The sequence below is a fragment of the Pinus tabuliformis genome, chromosome 3_2 (genome assembly GCF_031772625.1).
Source record: "Pinus tabuliformis cultivar Carrire ecotype Pingquan chromosome 3_2, CPIR1, whole genome shotgun sequence".
Classification (NCBI taxonomy): Eukaryota; Viridiplantae; Streptophyta; class Pinopsida; order Pinales; family Pinaceae; genus Pinus; species Pinus tabuliformis.
Genome location: NC_142302.1, coordinates 350,146,306 through 350,164,258, shown reverse-complemented (window position 1 = coordinate 350,164,258; position 17,953 = coordinate 350,146,306). Strand labels below are relative to the sequence as shown.

At 40.5% G+C, this 17,953-nt stretch overlaps 1 protein-coding gene across 2 annotated transcripts in view; it reads right to left on the bottom strand.

Annotated features, from left to right (window-relative positions):
• Positions 1-304: 304 nt before the first annotated feature.
• The window catches only part of LOC149180910 (FAD/NAD(P)-binding oxidoreductase family protein), a 443,523-nt gene continuing 425,874 nt past the window's right edge, over positions 305-17,953 (bottom strand). For both annotated transcript variants that reach the window (XM_089416384.1, XM_089416383.1), the window contains 5 exons: positions 3,544-3,831; positions 3,086-3,277; positions 2,821-2,979; positions 1,457-1,693; positions 305-900 (listed from right to left, as the gene is read on the bottom strand). In XM_089416384.1, coding sequence (XP_089272510.1) covers positions 586-900; positions 1,457-1,693; positions 2,821-2,979; positions 3,086-3,277; positions 3,544-3,831 — 1,191 coding nt within the window. In that variant the 3' untranslated portion in view covers positions 305-585. The remainder of the gene's footprint in view (positions 901-1,456; positions 1,694-2,820; positions 2,980-3,085; positions 3,278-3,543; positions 3,832-17,953) is intronic.

Genomic DNA, 17,953 nt, shown 5'->3' with positions numbered 1-17,953 from the left:
AATGATATGTACCTATAAGAATCCATGGTATTGATGCAAAATATCACCAAAAACATTTTAAAATTTGTATATTGTTGACATATAGGAAACTACTGTTATATAATTTGTATTAAACCATAGCCATTTAAACCAAGGTGATTTGTAAAAGCATTCTTGTATTTGTTGCAAGGAGATCTTAAACTTTCTTAAACATTAGTGAATTGTTGACATAATGAGAAACTACTGTTATACTGTTATTCGATTTGTATTAAACCTCGACCATTGGAAAAACAACTATTTGAACAAACACATGAACGTCCATCCGTGAAAATCCCTGAAGACATCTATTGGAGCAACAAAAGCAATTCAAACTCGTTCATGTTTGATCGAGGGCTTCACTTTCAATATCCTCTCCATCACATTCTAAAACCTCTAAAGGACAGAGATGTCAGGGGTATTTGCAGTATCACGTATAGAAACTATAGTACAAAGTATATTTGTTTCTGTAGACTGAATATACAGGCAGGCAGGCAGGCAGGCATCGAAAATCCCAAATAGCATTGAAGGATAAATTACAGAATATAAATATATACCTTTCCATAATCATCAGATCCCTATGGCATCCAAAAGCTTTGTATGTTCTGAAACAGAGACCAGAGAATTAGCCACAATGGAACCACTCGCTGCCACGGCAGGAACCCCAATGCCCGGAAATGTGGAATCCCCACAACAGTAAAGCTGCTGAATGGGCGTTCCTTGCCCAGGAAATGATTCTTCTCCTGCACGAATTGCAGGCCCATATGTACCTCTATTCCGCCGAAGAAACCGTTGGTGTGTCAGTGGTGTACCAACCAACTTCACCTCACATTTTTCTCGAGAAAATCCAGGTCCGAGTACACGTTCCACGGCTCTCCACATCACCTGGCATGCAATTCAAACTGTTATGTGCAAGAAACCCACATGAAATCGCGCAACACACATGGGTACTACTGTTTGCTAAGTTCACATGGCACCATCTGTAAATTAAATAAATAAAAAGACAACTTAATCAAGATCATCCCTTAGTTCAATGTGTTAGAAGACCTGGTTTTCTAAGGAATCTGAAAGGCCAATATTGATTATCATCTGCAACAAAATTTAAATTTTTGGGGAAATTACACAACCACTTTGACACCAGTCAATTCATTGGGCAGTATTTGTAGTTTGGCAAAACATTTATGATTCGCTATAGATCATTGTCTAGATCGCAATGTTAAAGCACCTCGTTCTTTTAGAGACAGACGTTCATGTGGCAGGATGGGGTTCTGTCATGAATTGTGGCCATTGGGATTTGAACAAGCATCCACCACCGGCAAAAGCTGCTGCGTGAACTCTAGATCAAACTTAATATGCGTTTGGGAAGACAATCTGTTGGCAGTGCACAGCTAAGGCTATATATCTATAATATGCCAAACGTATTGCAGAGTAACTTGCTTACCTCAGAGCGCTCAGCCTTGAGCTTCTTGTATTCTGCACTTTTACGATCCAATCCAACCCACAGATCATATGGTTCTGTTCCAGGGGTGTATGCATGAAGTACATGCTTTCCCTTAGGCGCTAAATGTGGACTTACCACACTCGGTATTGAAATGAGCACAACGTTTTGCTGAGCATCCACCCCTGGCTTCCAGTCATTTACAACAATATGATGCAGTTCTAGATCCTTTGGAATGTCCTGTGATATAAAAACAACAGCAAATGTTTATTTAGCATGTAAATATAAAATTTTGCAAGAATTGATACAGTAGCGTTCATAGAAGGTGGACGCCCAAGAGATTGACACATTTTGTATTTAAAAAACTGTAAAACCATGTAATTATTCGGTTTTGACATGTGGAATGTATTGGATCAGATTATGTATAAAGTGTAAATGAATGGTTATAATGACCAGAGTCAAGCCATGTAAGCTTAAATAAATGACCTTATATCAATATGCTAATACAAATTCCAGTGTCGAGGTCAATACAAAGGCCTCATTAGTGAATGGCTAGGAATGTATATGATGTGAATATACTTCTATGGATCACGTGATAGACTTGCCACGATGAACTCAAACTATGTAAATATTAACGCTAACATATAATATGTAATGGTCCAATATGGCTATGGAGAGCACAATAGGGGTTGTGAGTTCATCAGGGAAGATGAAATTGGGTCTATGGGAATGTAAATCCTCCTATTACCAAGTGACAATGTGAACTCATCTTTCTCCATCATGTGCCTTAAATGAGCTATCCACCTCCATTGACTTAGAAACCCAATCACTGAATGCGTGTAGAGGTTGATGGTGAAGTCTATCTATGTAGTTATTGATGAGTAGGCTGATTACAATCATAATAAGTGTAAGAGTACTTCACTTCCCATGTCAACCATTATTTCCCTCAACTCTTTATTTCCATTGACTCCAATCATACTATCATTCATATTTTCATGCTCTAGATTTTATGTTGCATTCTCCTTGTGAACCAAAACCAATCTGAAATTGACCAAAATTAGTTCAAGGTAGAGGAAATTGTAGACCTTGGATGAGAGATAGATTACCATAGGAAAGCAAGAAGCTAGGAAAGTTAGGAATCGTTCACCCATTATGTATTTGGGGAATTTGTACACTGGTTTTTCTGATAGCAAAATATCTTAATACTGGTTTCCATATGATATCAGCAAAACTGGCAGATTTCGTTGTCTCTTTTAAGTCTAATTGACCTTCTTGGGATTTCCCAAGGAGGATATTAGAAGCAGTAAATAATTGTGATTTAGAGGGAATTAAATCAAATCAGATCAATTAGGAGAAGTCATGTTTACCATTGCATCAAAACCAAGATGGAGATGCATGAAAGAGTCACATTGGGGTGTTTTTTTCACTTTTTCCTGATAAGCATTCGGCATTGCAGCTGTAGGTAGCAATTTCGTGGTGTCCCACATTGATGCATTACTGACGACAGCCTTCTTTGCTTTTATAAACTGCAACAAAAGTATAACAACAGATTATATAATATTGAATGGTCAACTGATTCCCTAATCTTGAGAATATAGTATATGTTGTCTTTCAACAATTTCACACACTTACAAGTCCACTTGTCAGCTTGACACCAACAGCTCGACCACCTTCAATAACAATTTCTTCAACATGAGAACCTAGGGAAAGCCTTCCTCCAAATTTTTCCAGTCCCCGAACAAGTGCATTGACTATTGCTCCAGAACCATGAAGAGGGTATTCAAGAACAGAACCTGGCTTATACCATTCTGCAAACATATACACCTGGAAAGGGAAATGTAGAATTGTGTCATTGGATGAAATAAATATGGAAAACATGATGGCCAAGGAGGATGGAATAAAAAATATGAGAAAAGCAACAATAAAGACAAAACAGTTGCCCTCTGAAAAGAATGTGCTTTTAAGTTTTGTGCTTCCTTTTCCTTTTCAACATGATATGTCAAAAAACTTAAGTAAAAGCATAGGGACCAGGGGTGTGTAGAGACCAATTGGCTTGTATAAAATTAAAGGCAAGTGACTTAAGAACATACAATTTCTGCAGCTAGTGTCCCATCGGCTTTTAATCCTGAAAGCAGAAAACAAAGTAGATCCAACCAGTTACGTATAAATGGATCTTTTATATCCAACGAGTCAAGAATCTCTGAGAAAGGACGAAGCAGCTTAGTTGCAGAAAGTGCTCCTTGAGGTCCCATCTTGATAAAAGACTCCAGGAGAGAAGGTGCATAACGTGCTACTGCAGTCAAGAGAACACCCCAATCTCCTCGAATAGCTGCAGGTGGAAGGGCCATTGCAGCAGATGATAGTGGGAGAACAGTGTCCTGCAACATAATTTCAACTTCACTTCATAAAGTCCAAAGAAAACATGAACCATACAAATTGAAATAACAAATTAGTTGGTGGATGATTTTCTTAGAGACGATGTGAAGAGATTATAATGCAAGCAGATTAATAATGTGAAAGTTACTCATTACATCAAAATGGAGGACAGCATCAAAGCAACCTGACGGAATAAAAAATGGAATCATAACTCACCCGCTCTTTCCGTACCTGGTCATTTGTCTTGACAATTATTTTTTTTCCTGCTAATTATCTCACTGCAAATGAAATTTAGGTGGTTTGGGAAGTCAGTTATTTAGGATCTTGCAATAAAAATCTCATATTTTCTATGGTCTGGTAAGCATTTATGCAATCCAATGCTGTGTATGCATACATCTAAGGTGATGGCACCAAGTCACATATCATTTCTTTGGAAACTCTTCCTATTGTTTAGTTGAAGTTAATTCGTCAACTGAAACTGTCACTAGGCGTTGGCATTTGTAATGAGAATGTAGAAAGGATTGTTGCCCGCACAAAGACAGGTTATTTCCACAAAAGTACTCCCCATGTAGATTGTATAATAGCAATATATTATGGACATGGAGGACCTTGGTTGAGAGTCCTCAGTATTCAACTGAAAAGGTTTTTCCAGTTTACTGTTTGACCATGTGATGAGGTGGCCATGATTTGGAGTCCCTAGCAATAGCACGCCGGGTATCTAGGAGGGTTTCTCAATTTTGCAAAGTAGCCATTATGGATGCTAGGTGAACGCGTTACCTCTATATATGTCTAATTTACATGCTGAAAATCCCTGCAATACATTGTTAGTGAAAACGAGATATGAAAGCTTGGGGCTTTATAATCACATTAGTGATAGTTGTGCATGTTTAGCATTTGATCTCACTGAACCAGTGAAAGATATTTTCCACTTTAGACAGCTCACATGGTAAGGATTTAACCAACAAGATGAAGGTAAATTTAGGAGTGTTTCAATTACAATTTTGCATAACAAATACAGAAAAAAATTCCAGTAACTCATAGTATCTCCAATATCACAAAACAGAATGCAGACTCGGAAAATATGATTTAATTCAATTTCATATTATAGTTTAACTTGAATTACAAAATTTATTACATAATCGCTTTAATACTTTGCATATGAGAGACTGTGTTTAGACATACCAAGCAACATCGTTACCATGTCAACTCCTATTCCTATTCAACTTCTTGCTACATACAAAGCATTTACATCAACTACATATATTGTTCATTGCACCAAGAGAAGAAAGGTCCACTTTGCAGTGTAGTATGGATGACACATGTCACATTCATGTGTGTAACACTTATAAACCAAAATGAAAAAAGGCTGAGGGCTGAGGTCCATAATGCAAAAAATAAAATAAAAAAATTGAGGTCTGTAATGCAAACAAACAAACGAATTTGTACATAAATATAAAACTAGAACAAATCCATCTCAAACCTGGATCTTTCAAGCACCAAGATGTTTTCATTTCAGTTTTATATTTTGGATCCTTCTCGACACTCTATAGATATAGGGTTAAGATAGATCTATGCTGGTTTATCCAAGTCATTTTTTCTTCCACATGCCCTGTGCATTTCCAAATCTTCTGAATTCTTGGCCCATCAGATTGACATGTAACACGATCTGACCATTCCCACACCAGGTTCACCCTCAAATTGACTTGAATTTTACTCATCTCCTTTTTGCTTCTTCTTTGACTTTCTCTATCCTTTCCTACTAAGCATCATCTAACCTATCATTAATATTTTTCTTTAGTGTATTCCACTTATCATTCTTAGGGAACTGCAAATTAGGCTGTATTACCCCCCCATGAAAATGCACAGATTATTATGCATTTTCATGAGTATCTTTCTCTCACCAACACAGTGGGAATCCATTGGAGCTTAGTGACAATTATAGATTGTTTGGAGAAACTTGGAGGGTATGCACCTTATCCTATCTTTCCTGAGCACCATTTTACTAATTTTCCAATTGAAGAACAAAGCATAAAGAGGTTATATTTGATTGATAAAGGCACTTCCACGAATTTGGAGACATTTCATCATTGCGGTTCCATTTGAGCACATTTGACACTTATTTGAAGGCATATTTCACCATTGATATTCCATTCAGGTGTTGAGAAATCTATACTATATAGGGCAGTAGTTAGGATGATTTCGCTTTCTATGATAATTGCTTGTGATGTCATTTTAATTTTTCTTACTTATTGGCTTCTTTTCTTATTATTATGTTCATTCTTATCATCAAACAGCTACCAAAACAAGAAGGACAATAGTACACAAGAACACAGGATATAGACTGCAAGCCAGGGCCAAAACCTCTCTCATTTCTCTTTCTATGATAATTGCTTGTGATGTCATTTTAATTTTTCTTACTTATTAGCTTCTTCTCTTATTATTATGTTTGTTCTTATCATCAAACAACTACCAAAACAAGAAGAACAATAGTACACAAGAACATAGGATATAGATTGCAAGCCAGGGCCAAAACCTCTCTGGTTGAGAGGAAAGCCTATAAATCTCTTCTCTTCTTATAGATTCTTCAATTGACAAATCCCAAGCCCTCTAGACCAAGACTAACACCCATCCAAGACCAAGTCCAACCTTCTTGATGATGTGCTTTCCTTGTCCAAGTCAAAACCAGTCAAATCTCTTCCAACAACACAACTTCGACCACCAGCAACAGAATTTTGGCCTCTACTACAGGTTTGAAATTTTCGTCCCACCCAACAGCAGCCGCTTCCACACATGTGAGCTTATTTCTACCGTCCAAGACTTCTTCAGACCTTCTCTTGACTTTCTTTCTCTTCTAGGGCTTGAGGATGACCTAATGAGCCCTCCTTCGATCTTCTTTCTGCACTTCTTCCAAGTTCGATCCTGCAGCAGCAAAACCCTAACCCAATAGCAGAAACCCTAGCTTCCCTCCTTCGCACGTGTGAGGAGAGAGAGAGAATAGCCCAAACACTTGATCTTCGTCTTCCTTTTTCCTTCGCTAGCCTCTTTCTTCTTCTTCTTCGCTCACTTGATGAGAAAATGAATTGTCTCTCTAAGAGGTCGAGTTCCCTTTTATATATAGGCTTCCAAGGTGGACGAAGTTCCTCAAATTACGCTGACTTCTTTGCTGGCAGGCTGACCTGATCTTGGAATGTTTCTTGACACTTTAAAATAAAAATATAATTCCTTTTACAAGTTACAATGTGCCTTAAGGGGTCTTCAACATATGACAATGACGCTTTTGACTTTTTGACCTAGGACAAACCCTAGAAGCACTCAATGGATGCTTGACCTCTAAAATAAAGACCTTGAGCATGAAACCCATGCTCCAAAAATAACAATAATATTTTTTCTTTCATTTTACAATATACAAGAATCAAAAGTACATTTCATATTTATGAAGACCGAACCTAGTTACACATTTTTCAACATCAGGCACATTTGACATATATTTGGAGGCACGACTACTTGGCCTACATTACCTTTGTGTTGCATCATTGATGGAGTGCCTTACTTATAGATTGAATCCAAGGCCCCAAAAACATATGGATGGACTATGTGAGCTAGAAAGAAGACTTGGAAGATGGACACCCTTGCTTGTGAGAAATCTTGTCACACTTTATGGGAAGTGTTATGGAAAAATATAGCACCTAGTGCAAAGCCTCCCTAGGTGACCTAGACAATATGCATGCACATGGGAGTGTTATCAGTGATCACTATCAGCTCAGTAAGTATTCCTTGTTGGAAAATCAGAAAGGCAATAAATATTTTCTTGATCTTGATAATTACTTGTGATGTTTCTTATTATTACGATTCTTCATATCTTCTTTCTTTAGTTCATCACGCAATTACCAAAAGCAACAACACATAAAACAATGAACATAGGATGTAGGCACATGCCAAGGAAAAACCCCCCTCGAGGGGAAAACCCATTCAAAGTAATTCTTCCTTTCAATAGTATTCTTTGAGACTCTTCACCCTAGACAAAGACCAAACCTTCCCTCCAGAAGATTGACCTCTTCCAAGTTCCCAGTAACTTCAACTATGCAGCCACTTTCAGCAGCCAACAACTTCTAACAGTAGTCCAACTTGGAAGACTTCGATCTCCCAACCCAAAGCACAAAACAGAGTGAGACCACCACCAAAATTTCGATTTTTCTCTTCTCCTTAGACTCACCCAAACTCGCATTCACTTCGGCTTCCTGACAACAGACTTTCCCAACTTCCTACTTTGCACTTCTGCCCAGCAAACAGATTTTCGCACTTCTACCCAGTGGAGAGAGAATGAGAAGTGATGCCCCAAATGAATTCGATGTCCTTCCTTTTATAGGCTTCTTGTGGGGTTAAATGGGTCCTTAGGCCGACTTGTCTTCACTTAGGATGACATGGTGTGGAGGTTACATAATTCATATTTGACTCAATACTTAACCTTTTTACATGTTCAAAAGCCCAAGAAGGGTCTCTTTAAATGTGCAATAATTCTATAGACTCAGAATAAATACTAGAAGTCCTCAATGGGGACTTTGACCTAAAACATAGTGACCCAAACATGAAACCCATGCTTTAATAAGTCACAATCACAATAATAATAATAATAATAATAATAAAATTTCTTTTCTTTATTCTTTTGACAAGTACATTACATAATGACTCAAGTACATTATTGAAGACTGAACATAGTTACAATTTCCAACACTCCCTCTTAGCTAGGGAGGTATTCATAATGTACAAATACAATGGAAGAGCTCAAACTATGTGAACCATGAAGAACTTTAGGCACCGCAATGCCATGGACTAGATTCCTGACCAGGGAATCTATCCAACCAGTCACTCAACAATTTAGGCACTGCAATGCCATGGACTAGATTCCTGACCAGGGAAATCTATCCAAGTGGGACTAAGGTGGACTCAAGCTTTCAGCCCCTCTAGGTACCATCAAGCTTACTTGCTAACCATCAACCCAAAAATCCAGGTGTGTATCCAAAACAAAGCTCAATAATCAACACCACCTTTCCAACTTCGGGGATTCAAACATCAACACAAAGTGTCAGCCAGATGTCTCCCCAGGCAATGCTTCACTCGCAAAGCCTCAACACCCCTTGATCCAATAGATCAAGAATAACCAATCTCTCCCAGCCAAACTGATTAGTAACCAACATGTTGTCAAATCCTTTGAGAGATTCACATGTACAAACACAACCCCAATCAATAACATACTTTCACATGTATAGAATCAAACACAAATCTCCAAGGTCTTCTAGGCAACAAATGTTGCTTCTCAACTTTCCATAATAGGACTATCAACCGAATCTTTGACAGAAGATTCCTCAATCATACATTTTTCTTCCTACTTCATATGCAACAACATATTCTTCAGCCGGATCTTGCTTTCCTTCTTTCAGCAGCACTTCAAATTGCATTCTTCAATTTCGTTTTCCTGTTCATGGCCTTCACTCAAACTTACAGTTGTTAGTCTTGGTCTAGTGCGTGACACATGAAGTAGAGAACCATATCTGTCACTCCCACTTAACCAAGAAGCACCTCTTCTATCCGGACTCCCTCTTAAGCTTAGGGAGATCTCTTCTATTCATGCTTCCTCTGGGATATCAACTTCTTCTTTTTCGACATAGGAGAATCTTTCGTGGCTTCCAACCATTTCATCATAGTTATTATCATCCTCATCATGCTTGTCACATCAAGCATCTTCATCAAGTTGAAGATTGTGTACCAGCACAGCTTGCTTGTCACATCGAGCATCTTCACCAAGTTGAAGATTGTGTACCTGCACAACTTAGATAGCAAGTACAACCAAATCTAAAGAAGCATGATGTTAGCCATATTAGAATCACGGAAGCATTTCATCATTATATATATCAGATACCCAAACTTTAATTACAAACAATATACATATACTCTTCAACATCTTGCTAGGGACTTTATACACCCTAGACTCCTTCATAAGATCATTCATTCCATCTAGGGTTTCAATGTGTCTTCCAAAGGTATGACATACCTTACTACAACATATAGAAAACCCTAGAAACAATTGAAAACAAATATAGATCTTCAAAGCATCTAACAACCTTTCAAAATACATATGTTAGACTTTTCACTAAGGATTCATATAAATCTTAGATTTCAAACAAATCCATCAAAGTCAATCACAACTTAGTCATTAACTTGAACAACTTCCACTAGGGTTATTTCCAACTCCTAGATTTTTAATCAAGCATCAAACAGTCACTAACATGACCAGCTACCACTAGGGTTAGTTTACAAACCCTAGATTTCCAAGCAATCATCAAACTCAACCAAAATTCAGATTTCAACAATCTCTTCAAAAATCTCAAAATATCATATAGTCAACACTTATAAGAGATTTCTACTTCGACTAAGGTTCAACTCCAAAACCCTAGAATTCCAATTTTTACAAATTCAACAATCTTATACAAATCTCAAATCATCATATTCCAAAGATTTTACTTTGACTAAGGTTTAATTTCAAGACCTTAGAATTCCATTTCCACAATCTCAACAATCTTTACATGGATAGATCTCGGATTGTTACATTTCTCACTAGACAAAGTTACTACTAGGATCTAACTGAAAACACTAGAATTTCATTTTCAACAATCATCTAATAAATTTCAGATTGTTATATCACACATACTAGACAATTTTAACTTCACTAGGGTTTAGCTATTAACACCCTAGATTTTCAGATATCATCATCCTAGAATCTCAAACAAGGACTTCCCTTAAATCCTAAAACTCATGACCATCAATGACTAGGTCAACACATATCTAGGAATTCATAACCATACATAACCATATCATATGTCCAATACATTAATACGTCTCACCTAGACCAAGCTAGGGTTTCAATCAAAAGGACATATCTATATATCCTAAATTTCATCATCATGCAAATATGTTTCATATTTTGTGTTCGTCAAACCCAACTTCACAACGATATCAAATAAGAGTTAGACACACTATCATTTTTATTACACTAGGGTTTGATCAGACAAACACACACATATCAAACAAAACATTTTAAGACAATGTAAGGGTCTTGCTCACACATTCCACCAAACCCCAATGAGCTAGGGTTCCAATGTAGAATCACTCATTCCACCAAACCCTAATGAGCTAAGGTTATGTTGACGGTGCTGGACCTGCCAACATTCAGGGGATCTCCCTGGTATGAAGTACCAACTAGACCTCACACTGTTTGGTGTAGGAGTCCCATTCGGTACAATGGCCTAATTGCCATTGTCTTAAAGGTTTGCCTTAGCTCTTGCTTGTTAGCACATGAGAGTGGTTTGCTTTGTCTTCGAACAACAAGGTTCACGTGTCTAGCGAGTGCTTAGTGTTACTTGTGTCAAGGTTCTTTCACCGCATATGGAAAGGGTGGAAGTGAGTCTCAAATTGAAAGGGAATAGTCTCAACTCTGTCAGAGACACACAACACAATAGGACATGCACAGCTTCCGGCGGAGAAGTCCACATGGATGCAACAGTCACAAACACATAGTGAACGGATAGCACGTACAACACCCAGCGGAGTAGTCCACATGAGTGCGATGGTCGTTACAACAAGTTTATGAGAATGGTTATGTCGAGCGTCCGGCGGGATAGCCCACATGGGCGAGACATCGTTAACAACTTATACAACACATTTTCGGAAGCATATGTATTAGAACAACCGAAATAGTTCAACTGTCTTAATACAGGTTATGTGGCCGAGATGACTCATGACATCACTCGACACGACAGAGTTGGTATGTTCATGTCGCTGGTGGTGTGCACGTTGAGTTGCAGTGCTGCTGAGTGATAGATGTGCTCTTGGTGTATCATAGCTTCACCTTCGCATGGCAAGGTGTGCGGAGTCTTCGATGGTCTTGGTGTTCGCTTGATGTTGCACGTGCATGTTTCTCCATTGCTTGTACTATGGCATGCTCCATGTGTTCGTCCGTTCGCGAACAAGTCTCCTTGCATCCGCTTCTTGTTCATCCCATTCGTCGTCGCGCCATGTCTCATCCATGTACTTGTCTCTGCAATCACTCATGACGAGATGACATAAAATCTCGAAATCTCCTAGTCTACCATGATGCATTGTCTTTCGCTTTCGAACGCAGGTGACCAAGAGAGAGGACAAGGCTCTGAAACTTCGCAAAGGCACATTTCAAGCTGAGATGTGGGCTCCGGGCACTGTCCATGAAAATTACGCAGAGGTCACTGGGAGGCTAAGATGGGCAGTCCGGATCGGCAGTGACTGTTTGCAGGATCTGGCTCTGCTGGAGGGCAGATCTATGCAAATTTTTTAGGGAGACAGTGCAAGCAATAGGGGGAAACTAGCAGCAAAACTGTACAATTTCTCTAGGGAGCTAGCAATGGGCTGTTGGCAAAAACTGCGCAATTTTTCTGGGGAGCTGGCAGTGGGCTATGGGAGGCTGTTGGCAAAACTGCGTAGAGCTAGGAGGCTGACCTACTGGACATCTCTGCACAGTTTCTGAGCTGAGCGGGATGCTAGGCAGCTGGGAAACTTCTCATGAAAATTGTGCAGTTTTCAGGAGCAGTAACAGGCCGGCTAACATGGTGATTGGTTGGAAAACCTGGGCAATTTTTTAGGGCAGTGCAGTGATAGACAATGGGTGTCTGTCCGGCATGTCTGCGCAATTTCTCCAGTTAGTGGAAGAGGGCATTCTTGGCAGCTTCTGCGCAATTTTTTGGAGTGACGTTCAGGGTCATTGCCCGATCAAACTCTCTGGTTGACCAACTGGAGGTTTGGTTGATTTACTTGTGGGCAGCGTAGGTTGAGATGGCTCGTTGAGAAACTTCTGCGCTATTCTGGGTGACATTCGGTAGGGTTGATTTAGGATTGCGTAGTGCAGACTGGCTGGAAGGTAGCCTCAAGCTCTGCGCAATTTTGGGCCGCAGTACATCTTCACTGAGGGATGAAACTGCGCAGTGCAGCTCAACAGAGGTCCAGCTGTTGTGGTTGGTCTGGTTGACATAGCTTCAAAAAAATGACTAAGTGTGTGAAGGAGTGACTTCGTACATGCATGACCTTACGAAAACACACGCAACATGACTTGACGATAAGACACCTCGAACCATCAAGACAACATAAACTCAGTGTGACTAACTGACAATGCGAGCGACAAGCATGACACTTGTGATAGATCGTTGAACAAACACAATGACACTTGTGCGACATTGCATACAACTCTGTGTGTGAGTGCGACAGATGTTTACATAGTGAATACAACTTGTACACATGAAGACGGACCTTGTGCATATCCAAAACATGGCTGCGAGCATGACATTGTGACCAACATGCTAAAAGACGTCCGATGAATGGTCAAGCGAGGAGGGTGCAAAGACTCAACACGAGCTCACAGGATGAGCCTGAGTGTTTGCAAACATCAAGTAAAAACCCAAGGAAGGCTCCAAAATTGGATGCAAGCCAAAAGTTTGGAGGGTGTTGCAGCCGCTTCAACACTTGGCGACACACGGGTTGAACTCCAGCTTCTCTGTTTTGTTCCATTGACAACACAGGGCCTTGGTCTTTCAGGGAGTATTGAATCGTTGTGCAGGTTACTTCGACTTCCTCACTTACCCCATGGACAGACATGGTTCACCTTTCGCCAACTTAGTCAAACACAACAACAAGTTTCAGCTTGATCACAATGTTTCGAAATCGGGAAGGGTAATTTGGCTTGCTAGTTAAAAAATTTCAAAGTATAAGTTTTCATCTATGGTGTTGCTCCGCTGCCAACAGGGCTGGACAGTACCCAAAGGAGTCACGCAAGAACACACGCATTGCTCCACTTCCATCGAGCCTGGTCAATTACCCAGTGGAGTTGCATGCTTCACCTCTTTGAGCAGGAAGCCTTTCTCTCCTTGCGCCTTTGTATTTTTAAAAGAGGACTGTACATAGGCACTTATTTGTTTTTGGGGCGAAAGAGGGATCCTGACTTATTGAGAGCAAAAGAGGTTATTCCTTCAGAGAAGCATGTAAGACCTCGAACATAGGTTTGCTCATTTAGATTTTCCCCTTCTCCGTTTCTACTAGTTGGATGAGCTCGAACACATAGAGGTGAAGGCTGAGTATAGGCATGGGGTTTCCCAGTGTGGACACAGGTTCATGGTTGGACCAAAGCTTCCCTTGCAGATGGATCGCAATTTCCATCAAGACTTCATCGGTCGAAGGTTATAACCAAGCACAGAGAAGACGGACGTAGGACTAGCCAAGTGCTGTAGTGTCACGAGACTCTTCAGATCTCAGCCACATACTCATTCAAAAGCCAAAACTCAGTAAAGGGCAACACTTATTTACAAAAACAAAAATAACATGAAACTAAGCAAACAAAACAAAACAAAACAAAAATAGTAAGCAAAGCGGAAAAAAACAAGTAGTAAACAGACTATGTACATGGCGCGGGGCGCAACCCGACCTACTGAAAACAGTGTTTGAGATCTTGGCCATTGACAGGAAGGTTGTCAACCCTCCTGCCAAGTGATTGCAGAGAGTACGTGTGTGGGCCAATCTTCTCCTGAACCAGTATCAGGCTATCAGGTTCCGCTACCGAAACCTGGGGGTATCTCGAAAGACCATTAAGCAAAGACAAGATTCCTGCTCCAGATACTGCGTGTAACATAGGTTCTGATGACAACACGGGGTAGTTGTTTTTGTTCTGGAAGCGGTTCAAGTTTCAGAAATCAATGCATAAGCGGATTCCCCTGAATTTCTTATGTACAGAACTTAAATTAGAAACCCATGTAAAATAACAAACTCTGTAAGTGATCCGAGCATCCAACAACTTAGTCAGTTCTTTCTGTATAAGGGGTTCAAGTGACGGATGTACTTTCCTCAGTTTTTCTGCAATGTCTTGTCAGTCTTGACCCCTTCTTTGATTGGAATCACTTGTTGGATTATTCGCGTGTCGTATGTACTCAAGCCGTCAGGTACCCACGCGGACATATCCCGGTACTGTTTGAACAAGCAGACAAAAACTTGTTGCTCCTGTGGTGTGCAACACATACCAAGACTAACGAACTTCGGATCGTGGTCTGTTCCCAGATTGCTCTATTCGTTCATCACGGTGGAACTGTGGGTTTTGATGTTTCTTGACCCGTGAAAGCGATTTGGCAAGTCATAGAGCCTTTTGAGTGAAACCACACCCTTGGGGATGAGGTTTCCTTTCTTGTCATCAGCTATAGCTTGCAGGAACTGCTCGTGCTCATCTTCGTTAGCCACTATGTTCTTGAAGGCATCAACTGTCCATAAAGTGCAGTATCTGTTGATCATCGTAAAAAAGGAGTAGATTAGTTATGTTATTAGGGATAGAAGGCTTATACAAAATTTCAATAGTAAATCTATCCCTAAGTGGTGATACGCTAGTAGTTGCGTTTGCTAAGGTATCGGCAACTACATTATGTGTTCTTGGCATAACAATGGTATTTAATGCTTGGAAGTTAGAGATTAGTCACCATACCTCTTGTTGGTAACTTTTGAGATGAGGTGATAAATAGTGTATGGTTTTACGTACATGTCGTACCACGATTTTTGCATCACCTACCACTTTGAGCGTAGCAACGTTGAGGCTAATGGCCTTTTGCAAGCCCAACATGAGTGCTTCATATTTAGCAATGTTTTTTGTTCCCTCGAACTCCAAGCAGCTCGAGACCAAGTGTTTCCTATGCTTTGGGTCAATCAAGATACACCCGGCTCCAAAGCCATCATGTGTCTTTGATCCGTCAAAATACATTTTCCACACCTCGTCTGTACACGAATTGTTCAAGGTGCTTCTACTACTTCTACTGCTGGTACTACTACTGCTACTAGTGTTACAATGCGCTGTAAAAGTTTCATTTCCATCAGTTGGGCAAGGAAGGAGACCCAACAGCATGTCTGGTGGGGTTAGAGCTGGCTGTGCGAGATAACAGCGCAACGTTGTTTCCAAGAGGCAATTGCCGAACATGAGCTCTGCGAATGCCAATGGTTCGTTCTCACCATTGATGGGAGTGATGTTATGCCTCATGTATCTCTCGGATAACACTCGGATTTGGTTGCTTTTTCCCTGATACAGAAGCCACAAGTGTGACTAGTATGTAGCAAAATATCCATTCAACCTGCTAGACCAGTCTCTACTGTGTAGTAAGCCATATGCTTCTGGTATGTCCACAACAACAATGTTTATGCACTGGTAAACTCGGCCATCATGAGACAGTCGGATGATCACATCCCCAAGCTCACCAATGGCTAGTACGCATGTTTGATTGAGTTGGATGATCTGCGCAAATGTCTTGCTCCATTGCGCGTTGATCTTCTTGGAAATGGAGAGTGGCATGACGTTGGCTAATGTGCCAGAATCAACCAAACAGTTTTGAACATTGGAGTTAAAAATTTCGAATGAAAGCAAGAATGGAAGGCAAACAGAGTTTGCTTCTTCCATTCGGAGTGTGTTGAGCACAGTTTTGAGTGAACCAGGAGATGTGCTTTCTCCCTTGCTGGTAGAGGCTGCACTATCCGTAGATGTTTGCCCTAGTGCGCGCAACAGAATATCCCGTTGACTCTGAATCTTGGCCAACTTGAACAAACTGATGCTTACGCGAGTTTTCTTCATGTCTTCCACAATGTTGTAATCCAGAGCGGGTAGACTTACCGAGATGTCCGAGGTCAGACCTGTGTTCGTATTGTCCGGCAGAGTGTTCTATAGTTTGCTACTCATGGACGTACTCTTGTTCGTCGCTGTCTTCCTAGTCTTGCTTTGTGTTTTTTTCTTTTGGATAGCTGGTGGATCAATCCTCCTCAGCAATTCAAGCCCTTTTCGCATTTCTCCAACTGTAGGGGGAGCCCCTTGCCTTCTGAGATTGTATCGACCATTTTGTTTTTGGGGCTGCTTCTCAGTGTTTGCCTTCTGCGCTACTCGTGAGCACTGATACATGTTGATCACCTACCTAGTGCTTCATGTCTCATCAGGTGCAGCATCTTCGTCATCGTCTGTGTTTCTCAGCTAGTATTGCATACTGCTCACTAAGTTTGGCATATGGTTGCATATTGAGTTTGCAACTCATTTCCAATACAAACAAGACCCTTCTGGGTGATAGTCTTCTTGAAATGAGCAAAATTCGTTGTTCGCACACTGTTCTAACTGGAACAATGAACTAGAGCTTTGCGCAGTTTTAGCAAGGAAGCATTTTTGCCTAATTACATGCTTCCTTTTTGTTGTCTGGGCGACCGACTGCTCACAGATCTGTCGATCGTTCATTGTTTTTGTAATATCCCTTCCCAGGAATGTTTCTCAAATACCAGCAAACACGAACCAGAAAAACGTACAAGTGGTATAATAGCCAGAAAACTCATAGAGATGAAATAACGATAGTGCAGCAAACAATAATGTATACATGAAACATAAACGAATACTCAAGAAATGCAGCAAGAAATGCTAAGCCATTTTATTATACTGAGCAATAAAATGAGTACAGGAGGTGATCAGGTAGATGGCACCTCGACTTGCATAGGGCAAGTGAAGAAATACACTCAGAATAACAAAGGAATGGCCTCACACTGATCTGTGTCCCAGCTGCTAGAAAACTGTCATGTTGTTGTTGCTGCTGCTAGAAATCAAATGAGGATTTGGGGCTGCTCCCCTCCTCAGAAAAGGCTGAAACTCTGGAATCAGACTCTACTCAAGAAACCCAAAAAGCTTTCCTGGAATGGCCGACCCCCAAAAATCACCCCCTTGGGGTTCTGCGCAGTCTCTCAAGGCTCTGCGCTGCCATTGAATGAAACCCTCCATAAATCTTCCTAAAACCTCTGCCAAAACCCTCCAATATGCAAGGGCTGATCCCTTGCTCAAACTCCCAGCACAAATCCTACTGCAAACCCTCAAGCTAGAACTCCTGCTAGAGAGAACTGCGTCATCCCTCTCAGTGTTGCGCAGTCCTCCAAAAAGGCTGATGAACTACTACTGAAATTTTGATGAAACTACTACAGAAATGCTTATGGAAATACCTTGCCCGAGCAGGCACTCGAAGTCCCCCGGGGCTAAGGTTGAGATCTTCGAAAGGAAACACT